We start from the raw sequence: 14,893 nt of genomic DNA on the forward strand, positions 1-14,893 counted from the left end.
AGCTCTTTCCTTCCTGAGTCTAACAGCCTTCCTTGCCCACTGGCTGGCCCAGGAACCAGAAACTAAAACTGCAAACTCAGCAATCCCTAGGGAGGTCAAATAAAGAGGCAAAAATCCGTCTTCCAGGACTTGGTCAGGGGCTTGGCAACTCAGGGCTGCAAAGTCCATTAAGACCACCCACTCCGACCCCACTCTCCCATGGGAGGTCTAAGTCCCCTGCACTAGCCCAAAAGTGGTCATAGGCCTTTGTTTGTATATCTCCAGGGACAGAATGCTCACTTTCTGCCACTGTCCAGCTCTTCTTCCTCCCATTCAGCCAGCATCGGTCTCCTTAAATCTGTGCCTATCAGCCTGAGCTCTGCCTTCCAGGACCTCCAGAAATATCTGCCCTCAACAGTCCTTCTTTCACTCAGCAAGCACATAATGACCCACTCTTTACCTGGCATTCAGGGCTTGAGGATAGAGAAAACACCCAGTTCCTTCAACTCCCTCTCAGAGGATAATAATATAATAGCTACTACTTGTGATAACGTGCTTGCCACGTGCCAGGCGCCCTTCAACTACTTTCCGCATATTAACTTATTTGATCCCTTCATCAACCCTCTGAGATACTGTTATCGTTCATTTTATAGATGAGAAACCAAGGCCCCGAGAAGTTCGGTAACTTTCCCAAGGCCACGCATCTAGCATCGTTCAGTAGGGATACAGGCCCAGGGGGTCAGCTCTAGAATCTCCCTTTTTTAAGCACTGGTGATTTTCAGTCTTTTGATCTCCATTTGTCCTTAACTGTTAGATAAGCCATTTTACAGATGGAGAATTAGAGGCCCAGAGAAACCCAGCTTCACAGAGCGGCAGAATCAGGCTTCAAACTTAGCCTGGGGACTCCAGCACAGCATTTGCTCTCATCCCCTGGGCTGCTTAATCTCCCCCACCCCCAGCTCTTAGGCCCCCTCCCGCTGCCTGCTCCATCAGTGGCGCCTAGGGTGTCTCTGCGGAGTCAGTGATGGCTCAGGGAGCAGACTGATGGCCTGGCTCCAGAGTCCATCGCTCACTCCTAGGCCAGGCCACCGCCTGCCTCTCTGCATCCTGATTTCCCAGGCAACAGGCTGGAGGCAGGACATGGATGTTTTTGCTGCTGGAGAAGTTGGGGGTGGGGGATTCTGAGAGCAATGAGTGGACCCCATACACAGGGCAGGCACCTGCTGTGGGTCTCCTGGAAGGGTCACTCTTGCCAATCAGATCGCTCCCCCACCATGCAACTGAGGTCCCTGCAGCTCCACCATGGCTATTTCTCTTTGCTATAGGCAGTGTCTGTAGAAGGCCAGAGCTAACACACAGCCACGGAGCTCATTCATCAGAGGGTCACCCATTAGCACCCCCCGATAAGAAGCACAGGCTCAGCATGGATTTAACCAGATCTCAGAGGAAAGCTCTAAGGCAGCCCGGCTTATCGGGCTCAACTCACATTAGTTCCTAATTCCCGCATACCAGGGAATCCTGGCTCTGCTAGTGACTCACTGCTCAGTAACTCGGGCAAGTTACTGAGCCTTTCTGGGCCTGGATTTCCTCATGGTTAAATCCGATCATAAGAATACAAGCCTCTTAGGGTTGATGTCAAGTTGAGTTAATATATTTAAAGCACTGGCACACAGTAGGTGCTTTGTGTTGGTGAAATAAACTAATGCAATATGCCAACACTGCGCTGGAAGGCAGGAAGCTTGGGTGCTCAGCGCGGTAGCCTGGAGTGGCTGCGTCCTGAGGCAAGACTGTCCTCCAGGAGCCTCAGTTTCTCCACCTGTAACCCACCGAGTGGGTCTGGGTCAGTTCTGCAATGCAGCCCAAACATCCCTGCCGCCCCTGCTGAGACAACGTGTGACCTTGGCCTCCCTCGTGAAGGCCTCAGTATCCACCAGACCCCACCCACTAACCGGCCCTCTGCTCCCTCCCCCAGCGCCTGGACTTCGAATCCCAGCCCGTGCACACCGTGATCCTGGAGGCCCTCAACAAGTTCGTGGACCCCCGCTTCGCCGACCTGGGCACGTTCCGCGACCAGGCGATCGTGCGCGTGGCCGTGACCGACGTGGACGAGCCCCCCGAGTTCCGGCCACCCTCCCGCCTCCTGGAGGTGCAGGAGGACGCGCAGGTGGGCTCCCTGGTCGGCGTGGTGACGGCGCGGGACCCCGACGCCGCCAACCGGCCCGTCCGGTGAGACCCCCGCCCGGGGCCGACGCCTGCTGCCTGCTATCCCGCCATCGCCCCCGCAGACAGACTGCGGGCAGAGGGGGGGAGGGCCAAAGGAGGGGGCTGCGTGGGGGAGGGAGGCGCGGAGAGAGGCGCACAGGGATGGAGAGAAACAGGCACGGAGCGAAAGGGCCAAGGAAGCAGATGTGAGAACAGTCAATGAGAGAGGCAGGGGAGCCAGGCCAATGAGGCAGAGAACGAGGAGGGACAGACACAGAGGCGGGCACTGCACTGGCGGGACTGGCTGCAGCCACACTACTCCCTGGTCTCTCGACTGGGCCATCCCTGTGCCCAGGACTCCCCCAGTCTTCTCCCTGCACCCCACTTGCCTCTCATCATCTCCCTTGGTGTTCTGCTAGACACCTCAAACTTAAGTTCAGAACTGGGTTCCTGGTCTCTCCACCAAAATAAATAAAAAACCCAAACACCAGTTTGCCTGCCATCATCTCCATCTTGGGAATGACAGCTCTATCCTTCCAGTTGTTCAGGTCAAAAATGTTGGAGACATCCTTGCCTCCTCTCATTCTCTCATGCCTCCCTTCAATCCATTAGCGAATTCTGCTGTCTCTACCTTAAAAATTGATCCAGAATCTGACCACTTCTCACCACCTCTGCTGCTACCACCTCGGTCCAGGCCACCATTTCTCTCCCCTGGAGTATTGCAGTTGCCTCCTCGCTGGTGTCCCTGATTCTGTCCTCACCCCTCTTTAACCTAGAATTGTTGCAGGAGCCAGCCTGATCCTGCTCAAAGGCAAGCCAGAGCCTGGCCCTGCTCTGCCCAGGCCCTCCAAAGACACCTACTAGGCTCAGAATAAAAGCCTAAGCCCTGACAATGACAGCTCTGGCCTCCCTGAACCTCTCAGACCACACCTCCCACTCCTTTCCAGTCCACTCCGCTGCAGCCACACTGGCCCCCTCACAGCCTTGCAAACACACCAAGCTCACCTGCACTCTGGGCCTGTGCTACAGCGGATCCCTCGGCCTAGAATGTTCTCGCCCTAATAGCCCCCATAGTTTGCTCTCTCACTTCCTCCAGGTCTTTGCTCAAAAGTCATCTTCTCAGTGAGACCTTCTCTGACTGCTCTTCCTAAAATTTCAACTCCACCCCAACCCCTAGCCCTGATACTCCCTATCCCCTGTCTTCCTCTGCTGCTTCCTTATTACCTTTCATCATCATCTGACACGCTGCCTTTCTGATTACCTTGTTTGTCTCTCCTACTGAAAGGTAAGCTGTCTGAGGGTAGGGATTTACATCTATTTGTTCACTGCTGTACCCGCAGGGCCTAGCCCAGGCCTCAATACTCAGTGGATACATGCAGAATATGTGGTGAATTAATGATATGTAAAAATAGAGGCCAGGCATGGTGGCTCATGCCTGTAATCTCAGCACTTTGGGAGGCTGAGGTGGGCAGATCACACGAGGTCAGGAGTTTGAGACCAGCCTGACCAACACGGTGAAACCCCGTCTCTACTAAAAATACAAAATTAGCAGGGTGTGGTAGCGCACGCCTGTAGTCCCAGCTACTCTGGAGGCTGAGGCAGGAGAATCGCTTGAACCCGGAGGCAAAGGTTGCAGTGAGCCAAGATTGTGCCATTGCACTCCAGCCTGGGCGACAAGAGCAAAACTCCGTCTCAAAATAAATTAATCAATTAATTAATTACAATAAACTAAAAAATAAAACTAATGACTGAGAAAAGAGGCAGAAAAACAGACTCAGAGATGTAGAGAGACCAACAATGAGAGGAAGAGACTGGAGAGAAAGAAAAGCCCATAAAAAGAGGACAAGAGGGACTGACCCGGCAATGTGTAAATAGAGAAGGGCACCCTGGAGAGGAAGCCGGAAAAGGGAAGAAATAGACACAGACACAGGCAAGACAGAGGCGGAGCTGGGATGGGGCAGCTGGGGTCCCTGGAAGGGTCTTGAAGCTGCAGGCGATGGGGAGTCTCTGACAGTAGCCTAGGTTGGAAGATGTTCAGATAGGAGGGAGGAAAGGCTGTAGAAGAAACTGATCCAGAGGAGGAGGTTAGGGGCTGGGGGGATGGCTAGTGTGAGAGGGATGGGAAGGAGGCATTGGGGCTCCCTGACTCATTCCCAAAACCCCTGTACCTAGTCAGTGAGTAACCCCTGAGCTGACTATGAGCCTAGCCCTGTGCTGGGCATTGAGGAGAGGAGGAGGGAAAGTTTATTTGAGGACTTCTGCATTGTGTAACTCCAGAGGGCAACGTCCCCATCATTGTCTGTCTGAATGGTGCTATCAGGATTGTGCAGTGCACAGCCCATGCAACCTTACATGGCAGCCCTAGGTGAAACACACAGATGCTATCCCGCTTAACTGTTCATGGACTCTCAGACTGGGAGATAGCCCCAGGGGTCTGGGAAGACTTCTGAAGGAGGCGGGAATTGACCTGAGCTAGGTATCTGGGTACGGGGTAAATATGAGGAGAGGCACATTCCAGACAGAGGAACAGCTTGTGCAGAGATATACAGGCAGAGGAGTGGTAGGTGTGCCTAGAGAAGAGCAGACCTTGATCGTTATAGGGGGCTGGGGGAGATGAGGCACAAAAGTGAAGTCTAACAGGGCCTCAGAGGCAGGCCGAGGAGCGCAGACTCTGTCCTGAAGCCAAGAATGCCCACGCTGCTTTCACTACACTCACTGCCAATGCCATCCTGCCACTGCCTCTGAACTCCTCTACTCCCTTCCACCTGGGCTGGTGGCACAGTCTGTGAACATCCCCCTTGGCCTCTGGCCTGGGCCCAGACTTCTCCAGGAAGGGCATTGTCACCCCCGTTTGTCAGGGAGCTGAGGCCCAGGGAGGGGAGGAAGATTCTGCAGGCTTTCCCAGAGAGGTAAGAACACGGAGTGGGAGGCGAGTCCTTGGCCCCAGGTCAGTCCTCCCGTCTGCCAGCTCCCCTCCTCTCCAATTCCACTCTCCACACCCCCTCTCAGTCCTCTCCCTCCTCCCTGCTTTGGCTCCCTTCCCTCCTGCTTTTATCTGCACTGAAAGGGCCAACTTTGAAACCTGCTTCTCACCTTCTTTCATCTCTCTTTGTTGGCCCCTTCCCTGGGGCTCCTCAGATGTGGAGGCAGTGAGGAGCTTGAGACTGGTCCAATTTAACACCACAAACATTTACCCAGCTCCTCCTCCGTGCCAGGCCCTGAGCCAGGCCTGAGGACACCAATATGACTCAGCCAAGGACAGAACCGGGGTGGAGCTTCCAGACTGTGGGGTACAAAAATGGAAACGGGAGGCCAGTGAGGGACTATGGGAGACAGAGAAGGGGTCCTCGCAGGCCATGTGTGCTGCCAGAGCCCAGCTTGCTCTAAGGGTTCCATTCTGGCAGCACCTGCGTTCTCAGGGTCACAGGCTCAGGCAGCAACTCGGCATTGAGTTACGCCCGGCACTGTTCTGTGCAGTGAGGAAGCAGAGATGATAAAACAGGATCCCTGCCCACATGGAGTTTGCCTTCTCCTGCAGGAAGACAGACAGCAAGTGGTTAAATGGAGTAATTGCTGAAAGCACTATGAAGAAAATAGAGTGATAGGATAAGGAGGGATTGGGACCACAGAGGGCCACTTTGAATTGAGTGGTCAGGGATGTGCCACATGAGCTGAGATCAGAATGATGGGGCGTCATCCATGCAAAAATGTGAGAGAAATCATTCCAGGTAGAGGGAACAGCAAGTAGAATGGCCCTGAGGCAGGAACAAGCTTGGTGCGTCCCTGGAAATGAAGACATGAAGTGGCATCCTGGGAGACTCTGCCTAGCATGGTTTGCAGGACACAATGAGTGCCTGGAAATTACAGGAAAGCAGACGGTACAGAGAGATTTTTCTGAGCCTTTGCACTGGAGATAGTAGAAGGTGCCTCATGTTACTTCACTTCCCTTCAGAGGGTATTGTACTCATTTGACAGATGAAGAAACTGAGAGGGAAAATGACTTCCCAAGGCCACCCAGCTCAAAAGGGGAAGCACCAAGGTTTGACCCATGTCTGACCACTTCCTGAATCCAGCCTTTTGCCATTTCACTCCTGCTTCGTAATCTCCTTGTGGTTACTGCAGTTCCTAAACTTGTGCAGTGCTCTCCACTGTGCACTGGCCACAGAGATGATGGCCTCAGACATGGGCCAATGGGAAGGCTAGGCCTGTGTGAACGAATCCAGTGACAGGTCCAGGTACACGTGGGCTTGGGCTGAGGCAGGGGCTTCAGGAGCTCCAAGGAGGGGTGAGTATTTATGCACCAGGAAGGGGAGTGACAGAGGTTTGCCCCAAGAGGCCCCTGCAGGGGGACGAAGGGGACAAGGCTTGGAATGGGGAGAGTGTGCCCCAGGTTGGAGTGATGGGGAGGGGAGGTGGCAGGGACAGAATCATGAAGCCAGGAGGTTAAGTTTGGGAGCAGGGAGACCAGCTGGACAAGCTCATGATAGGGCCAAGAGGGCACTTGGAGATAGGCTGCGAAGGACCTTGAATGCCACATGAAGAAGTGGGACTTTATCGTGTAGGCAGTGGGAAGCCTTAGAAGGCTTTAGAAGGAGGGGGAAAAGTGCTCAGATGGGCCCACCTCTCAATTAGGCAGGTTTGCAGACAGACCGACCATTTATCAGCCCAGCCATGTTACCACCTAGCCCCATCGTGAGTTTCCTTTGAACATCAAAAACAGCTAGTCCACACTACAGCAGAGGAAGCGAACACTTCATTTCTCCACCCAGCACTCTGCAGTGTGGTGCAGCAGAAAGTGCAAGGGCTTTGGAATCAGAGAAGATCTGGGTTCAAATCCCAGCTCAGTTGTGGAGTCTTGGGCAAGTCAATGCACCTCCTCTGAGCCTTGGTTTCCCCATCTCTAAAATAGGCATCATAATAGTATGTGCCTCATTCATAGGTATCAAATGTCTACCACATACCAAGTTCTGTGCCTGGTGCTCTCAGGGTTGGAAGAAAGATTAAGTGCTTAGATATAGCAGGCCCTCAGGAAATGGTCATTACCATTTTTCTTGATAGTCTGCATACCTGTTTTTTCCCTTTCATTCTGCAACCAGTATTAACCACATATAATTTTCCAGGCATCATGTGTGGGCTTTTCAGTATATGCCTAAAGGGAGTAGGGGAAAACAGTCACAGATAGGGTAGAGTGAGCAGAAAGGAATCCCTTGGTTGGGACAGTGGAGCAGGAGGCAGTTTGCTTTGTTTTGGATAGAGGCTCCCCCACTACACCCCGACACACACACACACACAAGCAGCTTGGGTGGCAGCTGCATCATTCAGTCGGCTGCATGTATGTTCATGCGCCCACACACAGGCACACCAGAAAGCCTGTATGTGCATAAGCCTGCAGCCTTCTCTATTTATTATGCCTGCATGCATTATATACGCACATGTTTATGTAGAGGAAAACCACATGTGTACCCCCAGCCAGGAAGCAGCACCCTCCCCATTTTCTCCACCCTAACCTTGACAACAGCAGCATTTTGTGCTGTTGCTAACACATGGAAATGCCAGCAGGTGTACCTGGCTGGCTCCTTAAGAGGATGCTCTTAGACATCTGGCTCTGAACAGACATGGGAGCTTGGCTCTGCCACTAACTAGCCCTGTGTGACCTAGGGCAAGATACCTGGCTGCTTCTCCAAGCCTCAGTTTCCTCCTCTGTAAAATGAGAGTGATGACAGTATCTGAAAGGATTCAAAGAGCTCATGACACAAAGTCTTGCTCAACAAATAAAAGTAAGAGCTAATCTGTACACCAAGAACCATCTTAATTGATTTATTGGTAGTCACTTGTCCAAACCTCACAACCAGCCTCTGAGGTAGGTATTACTATCCCCCCTTTTATTTTTTTCTTTTTTGAGACAGAGTCTCACACTCTCACCTGGGCCGGAGTGCAGTGGCATGATCTTGGCTCACTGCAATCTCCGCCTCCTGGATTCACGCGGTTCTCCTGCCTCAGTCTCATGAGTAGCTGGGATTACAGGCGTGTGCCACCACACCCAGCTAATTTTTTGTATTTTTAGTAGAGACAGGGTTTCAATATGTTGGCCAGGCTGGCCTCAAACTCCTGACCTCGTGATCCTCCCGCCTCAGCCTCCCAAAGTGCTAGGATTACAGGTGTGAGCCATCATGCCCGGCCTACTATCTCCATTTTTAAGAGGAGGGAACTGAAGAACAGAGAGATTAGGTGACTTGCCCAAGGTCACACAGCTAGGTTTCAAACCTAGGCAGATGGGCATCAGATCTGCACCCCTAAGCACCATTCCCAGGTCTCCCTTGCACATGTGGGTGTACACACACACACGAGCTGCCACAAACTCATATTCTCTCCCTGTTCCTCCAGCCTCACCTGTTCTAGTTCCCCTTGCTGCCCTTCAGGTTGTTGTCACCAAATGAGAAGTAGGACTGCAAAATTAAGAACCTTCTAGACCCACAGCTGTCTCCTGTCCTTCTCAGGCTACTGTGTCCCTACATGGTACCTCCCCGCCCCCAGGTATGCAAGCCACACACTGGGTTCGGGGGACTCCTGTGTACTCCCCGCCAGACATCTCTGAATAATAATTAGAGTGACAATAGTTCCCATTCATGGAGTAATTTTCCTGGAACTCAGCTAGGCACCTTACATGCGTTTCATTCTCCCGACAACTTACAAAGTAGGATTATCATCTCTATTTTGCTAGGAATTAAAGATGGAAGTGACTTGCCTGGGGCCAACGCAGACCTGGATCCAGATCCGGGGCTGAGCTGCTGCCTCTTGAGCTGCTGCTCAAATATAATGCACAATCTCACACACACAGGAACACCACTCACATATTGACGCCACACAAAACACACACTGTCCAGCCACAACACAGACCAAACACACCACCCATGCGAGCACTACACATGAGCTGCACAAGCTTCGCCCCCACCCCACCCCTCCACCCCTACATTTGCCAGGCCACAGTCCCTGCCACACACTGCTTCCTCCCACCCCTCACTGCTTCCCTCCCTCCCACTCACTCTCTGGCTCCCTGAGCTGGAACAAAAACACCTGGGCTCAGCCAGCTGCACTGACCCCCAGCCCCATGTCTTTAGCTGGCTAATGGCAGATGCCCGCTGCCCCCGCCCTATGGCCTTGGGAACAGCTGCCTCCACTTAGATTCTAGCCCCTCCCTTCCCCTCGAGGAAAGAACAAAAGAGAAAAACAGGGAAAAGGAGAAGGAGGAAGAGGAGGAGGAGAAGCAGCAGCAGCATCGAGGGAGGAGAGATGAGAGAGCTGTGAGCCCAGAAGGGAGGAGAAACAACAAGAAGCAGTTGGCATTCTCCCATCAACCCGGCCTCCCGCCCAGCCCTGACAAGGGATCAGGAGCCGAGGCTGTGTCATGTCTCTGGTCCTCTCCCGGCCTCTATCCTCCCACCTGTAGAATGGGAGGAGGTCGCCAAGGTTCTTTCCAGCTGAGCTGATGCTCAAGAGCCTCCTTCAACCTCCTTTGGACTCAGATATCTGACAGGGCCAGGCTGGGGCAAAGGTGACCTGAAGCTTCATGCATCCAGGCTTTGGCTGGTTCAACTTTGGATGGACTGTCAGTCAGGCTAAAAAGAACTCTGGGAGGGAATCCCCGATCTGGTTTCAACTTTCAGTTCTGTGACAGAGTCGCTGTGTACCCTTGAGCAGGGCATCGGCATCACTAGCTCATGTCACCTTTATGTAAATAAGAAACAGGCCCCCCTTTGATACTTCCTGGTCTAGGACACGTGGCTGGGCAAGCAGAAGGCTCGCTGGAATTCATCCCCGCTTCCCCACTTCGGCCTGGTATCTTTGTGCATGACACAACCTGCACAACCTTACTTGGCAGCTCTAAGCTTGGCAAGTTTCCTCTCTGGACCTCAGTGTCTTCATCTGTAAAATGGAGACCACGTCAGCCTCATAAGATCCCTGGCAGAGGCCTCTCTATCTCACTTGCCACTTTATCCCCGGAGTCTAGCACAGACCAGCACAGAGAAGGCACTCAATTAGTGTTTAGGGCATAAACGAATGAATGGAGGGATGGTCGGGGGAGAAGCAGGCTCCAAACTGTTAAATGCATGCTAGGGAGGAATTATAATCATGGGTCTGAACCTCCCCATGTACTTTCACCCAGGCCAATGGGACTCAAGGTGACCAGGGGCAAGAAGAATACGGGTTTACCAGCTTAGGAACAGGATGGAGCATTAAATTGGGGATTCGGGAGATTGGCTTATAATGCCCACTACACCCATAGGCACAGCCCTTTACAGTTTGCCATAGGCATTCACCTCCAGGACAGTAAGCATGAAAAGCATAAGGGCTGTCCTGTATGCCCCACCCCTCCCCTAACACCACAATGTGAGGTGACTAGGAGTCATCCCCTTTTTCAGGTGAGCAAACAGAAGCCAAGGAGTGACTTGCCCAAGGTCATACAGATAGAATCAGTGGCAGAGGATTCAAACCCAGCTCTGACTGCTTTCAGAGCCACGAAGTTCCACTGGGTGTCAATAGCCCCATTTCAGAGATGGGGTAGTTGAGGCCCAGAGAGGTTTGGCAGTGCAGCCAAGGTCTCACTGACGGGTCATCTCGGGGCTCTGGGCCCCCAGCAGGCAATGCTTCTGGGGTCCTCCCCTCCCCACTCTGGGAGACTACAAAAAGGCCCCTTTCCTCCTGCCTGTGGGAGGGGCCGGGTGGCTGCGCAGGCCCCCCTCCTTACCAGGCTGCTTTGTCCTGGCGCACAATGAGCGCTCGCTTGGCATTCGAGGCCTTTGTCCGCGCGCAGCCTCGCGGCGCCCCCATCAGCGTTATCAGCATGGGGCAGCGGCGGTCGGAGCTGGCGGGGCCTCTTTGGGCCGCCGCTGCCCGAGACATGTGTTGGACACGGGCCTTTAAGGCCTGGAGCCGCCACACAAAGGCCCGGGAAGAAGGCGGAACAAAGGGCTTTTTCACGCGGTAACTGAAAAGCTGCAGATTAGCTCGCGCGTGCTGCGCAGGCGAGAGGAGCCGGCGGCCGTGTCCACAGGCCCCCTCCCACGGCACTCGCCCAGCGCGTGTCCCTGGGCTTGTCCATGCCGCGGCCTCCCGAGAAGCCCCCTGATGCCACAAATGACACCCTCTCCCCTGCTCAAAATTTCCCGTTGGCTCCTCAGTACACGCCAACTGCGTGCTGTACCGGTGTGTTCTGGTGCCGAACTCTTAACGGCTACCCGGTTCGAGCCATTTTGCAGTGTTTGCCATTTCTGGGATAACGCTCAGCCGCAGCGCCTTTGCACCTTCTGTTTCCCCTGCCCAGAATGCCACCCCCACTCTCCGTCTCTGCCTTCAAGCTCAATTCTAGGGGCACCTCTTAGGGAAAGATAAGAATTGACCGGATGCAGTGGTTCACGCCTGTAACCCAACACTTTGGGAGGCCGAGGCGAGCGGATCACTTGACCTCAGGAGTTCGAGACCAGCGTGGGCAACATAGCGAAACCCTGCCTCTGAACAACAACAAAAAAAAAATTAGCCATGCGTGGTGGCATGCATCTGCAGTCCCAGCTACTCGGGAGGCTCAGTGAGTCAGGAGGATGGCTTGAGCCCAGGAGATCGAGGCCGCAGTGAGCCAGGATAGCGCCATTGCACTCCAGCTTGGGTAACAGAGTGAGACCCTGGCTAAAGAACGAAAGAAAAAGGGCCGGGCGCAGTGGCTCATGCCTGTAATCCTGGCGCCTTGGGAGGCCGAGGCGGGCGGATCACGAGGTCAGGAGATCGAGACCATTCTGGCTAACACAGTGAAACCCCGTCTCTACTAAAAATACAAAAAATTAGCTGGGCGAGGTGGCAGGCGCCTATAGTCCCAGCTTCTCGGGAGGCTGAGGCAGGAGAATGGCGTGAACCCGGGAGTCGGAGCTTGCAGTGAGCCGAGGTCGCGCCACTGCACTCCAGCCTGGGTGACAGAGCGAGACTCCGTCTCAAATAAAATAAAATAAGGAAAGAGAGGAAAGAAATAAAGAAAGAAGGAAGGAAGGAAGGAAGGAAGGAAGGAAGGAAGGAAGGAAGGAAGGAAGGAAGAAACATCAGTGAGTCTGTGCCAGGCACTTTGCCAGCTTCCAGCCCTCACGACAACTGTGGGTACAATTAGCTCTATTCCAATTGAAGAAACTTAGGCTCAGAAAGGTTGAGGGCTGCCCATGGTCACAGCAGTTCCCCGTGCAACTAAGATGCAAACCCAGTTGCTTCCCGCTCCTCCTCGGTCGCAAGGGGCTTCTCTGCCCCTTGTGTGTGTCCCAGGCAGGCGGTCCCTCTCTTGGAGTTGGGTGTGGGGACAAGGGCATGGGCTCCATTTGGTACTGGGGCACCTTCAATCAGCCCCGCCCTGCCCCCCGCAGGTACGCCATTGACCGCGAATCAGATTTGGACCAGATCTTCGATATCGATGCGGACACAGGCGCCATCGTGACTGGCAAGGGGCTGGACCGCGAGACAGCCGGCTGGCACAACATCACGGTGCTGGCCATGGAGGCGGGTGAGCTGGGCGCCGCGCCCCCTCCAAGGGCAAATATGGGGCCGAGGAGCAAAAGCTGAGGGGAGGGGCCAAGGGCTGGGGGCAGAGCCGAGGCAGCACTGTCAGTCAAAGCCCACGGGGGAGGGGCCAAGGATTGGGGGCGGGGCAAAGAGAAACTAGACAAAGATCTCACAGGGGTGAAGGTGAGGGCAAAAGCTGATGGGTGAGAGCAAAGATCCAGCGGGGTTCCAAGTCAAGCGGATAGGGCTAGTCTCAAGCTAGGCTTTCTTCTCTCATCATTTATTGAGCACCTGCTACATGCCAAGCCCTGTTTTAGGGGCTGGGGATCCAGCCTTGAACAAGACAGAAAAGGTCCTGTCCTCATAGGGAGAACGAGACTATCAACAAACAGGCAGAAAGCACGGACATATTATGTCAAGTGTTGCTAAGTGCTAAGAAGAAACAAGGAGAGAAGGAGGCTGGGAAATGGAACTGGGAGGAGGAGGGGCATTGCTTCTCTTAGGGGGACATCTAAGAGATGAGGAAAAGACATTTCAACAAAGACCTCAAAAGGTGGGAAAGTCATGCTGATATCTGGAGGAAGAACATTCCAAGCAGGGGTAACAGCCAGTGCAAAGGCCCTGTGGTGTAATTTGCCAAGCATGTTGGAGGAACAGCAAAGAGGCCAGTGTGGTTGATGAGGGGCAGCATGGTCAGCCAGAGTCACTGGAGGGTCTTTGGACTTTACTCCAAATGAATTTGGAGTCATTGGAGGCGTTTGGAGAGAGGAGGGATGTTCTCGGTCAGGGTACCTCTGGCAGCTGCATTGAGAAGAGCCTGGAGCCTGAGGGGAAAACGGGGGCTTAACTAGAAGCTGAAAGCAATAGTGCTTAGGAGATAGCACCATGGCCTGGCCCAGGGCAGTAGCTACAGAAGAGGTGAGGAGGAGGGGAGAAGTGGCTGGCTTTGGGATACAGGCTGAAGATAGAGCCAGTGGGACCTGCTCATGGGCTGATGTCCTGGGGAGAGATGAAGACGTATCAAGGATGACTCCAGGGTGCTTGCCCTGAGTTTCTGGAAGAGTACGTGTGCGTGTGTGTGTGTGTGTCTGCGTGTGTGTGTGTGTGTGTGTCTGTTTGGTGCAGCTAGGGAGAAATGTGAGTTGGGAGAGAAAGAGAAAGAACCCTGAGATATGGCATCCAGGTAAGTAAGGCTGTGGAGGTGAGGAGCTGAGAGCACCGGGAGAGGGGCCAGGGGAAGTGCCTTCAGGCTTCCTCCATGCCCAGAGCAACATTGCCACTGCCGTGGCCTCCACCTGATCTCCCAGCTTCTCTACTCCTCAGCCCTAAAGGTCTCAGGCATCAACAGAGCCACCAGTAAGCAATCATGACAACAAGAATATGGTTGAGTCTCTGAGCTGCAGGTGGGTAGGCAACATTCAAACTTGCCTCTGCCCATCAGGACCCCAGGCCCCTCTCCCCCAAGCCTCTCCTGCCCCAAGCTCCTCCTGCCAGCCCTCTTCCTCCTCCCCTAGCTGCCATCCCCCCATTTCCCAGGCCCCACTGGCCCATTCTAGGGCCGAGGAAGTCCCTAGGCTGAAGTTCCCTTCGTCTCTTTCAACTGCAGTTTAAAAGGAAATACAAAGCTGGCTCAGACCTCAGTGCCTGCTGCTCTGGAGCCTTTGAATCCACTCCTCCACCGCATGAAAGGGAGTTAACAAAGGTGGCTGGAGAGGAAGTGGCGGCTGGACTTGGGGGAAGAGAGCTCCCCCTCCTTGCCTCCTCAAACCTGCTCCCTGGGTAGCAACTGAGGCTCTGGGCTGCAGACGGAGCCAGGGAGGACTGGCCTGGATGCTGGGCAGGGATGCCTCCTCTCCCTACCCACAGATACACGCCCTCTCACCCCCCGCCACCAGCCTATCACCAGCCCAATGTCCCACCATCAGCAATAGTCTCCTCCTGGGTTCAGCATTGTGTTTCTACCCAGTGGGTCTCTTTCAGAAAGCAGCTAGAATAGCATACAAAGCCTGTAAGGCTGCCATTTCACAGGAGAGAGAATCGGGGGAGGGGTACTCCTCCACAAACATTTTACAATTTTTACTTAATATATATATATATATATATATATATATATATATATATATATATATATATATGCCAATATAACTCATGTATATTTATACAAAAATCCTCACAAAAA

At 53.6% G+C, this 14,893-nt stretch overlaps 1 protein-coding gene across 1 annotated transcript in view; it reads left to right on the top strand.

The window, feature by feature from the left end:
* The window catches only part of CDH22 (cadherin 22), a 140,422-nt gene that overhangs the window by 101,121 nt on the left and 24,408 nt on the right, over window positions 1-14,893 (top strand). Inside the window, exons 7-8 of the mRNA XM_017877905.1 lie at window positions 1,952-2,205; window positions 12,579-12,715. Of these exons, the coding sequence (XP_017733394.1) occupies window positions 1,952-2,205; window positions 12,579-12,715 (391 nt within the window). The remainder of the gene's footprint in view (window positions 1-1,951; window positions 2,206-12,578; window positions 12,716-14,893) is intronic.

Source organism: Rhinopithecus bieti, unplaced genomic scaffold, assembly GCF_001698545.2.
Source record: "Rhinopithecus bieti isolate Rb0 unplaced genomic scaffold, ASM169854v2 scaffold_10347, whole genome shotgun sequence".
NCBI lineage: Eukaryota > Metazoa > Chordata > Mammalia > Primates > Cercopithecidae > Rhinopithecus > Rhinopithecus bieti.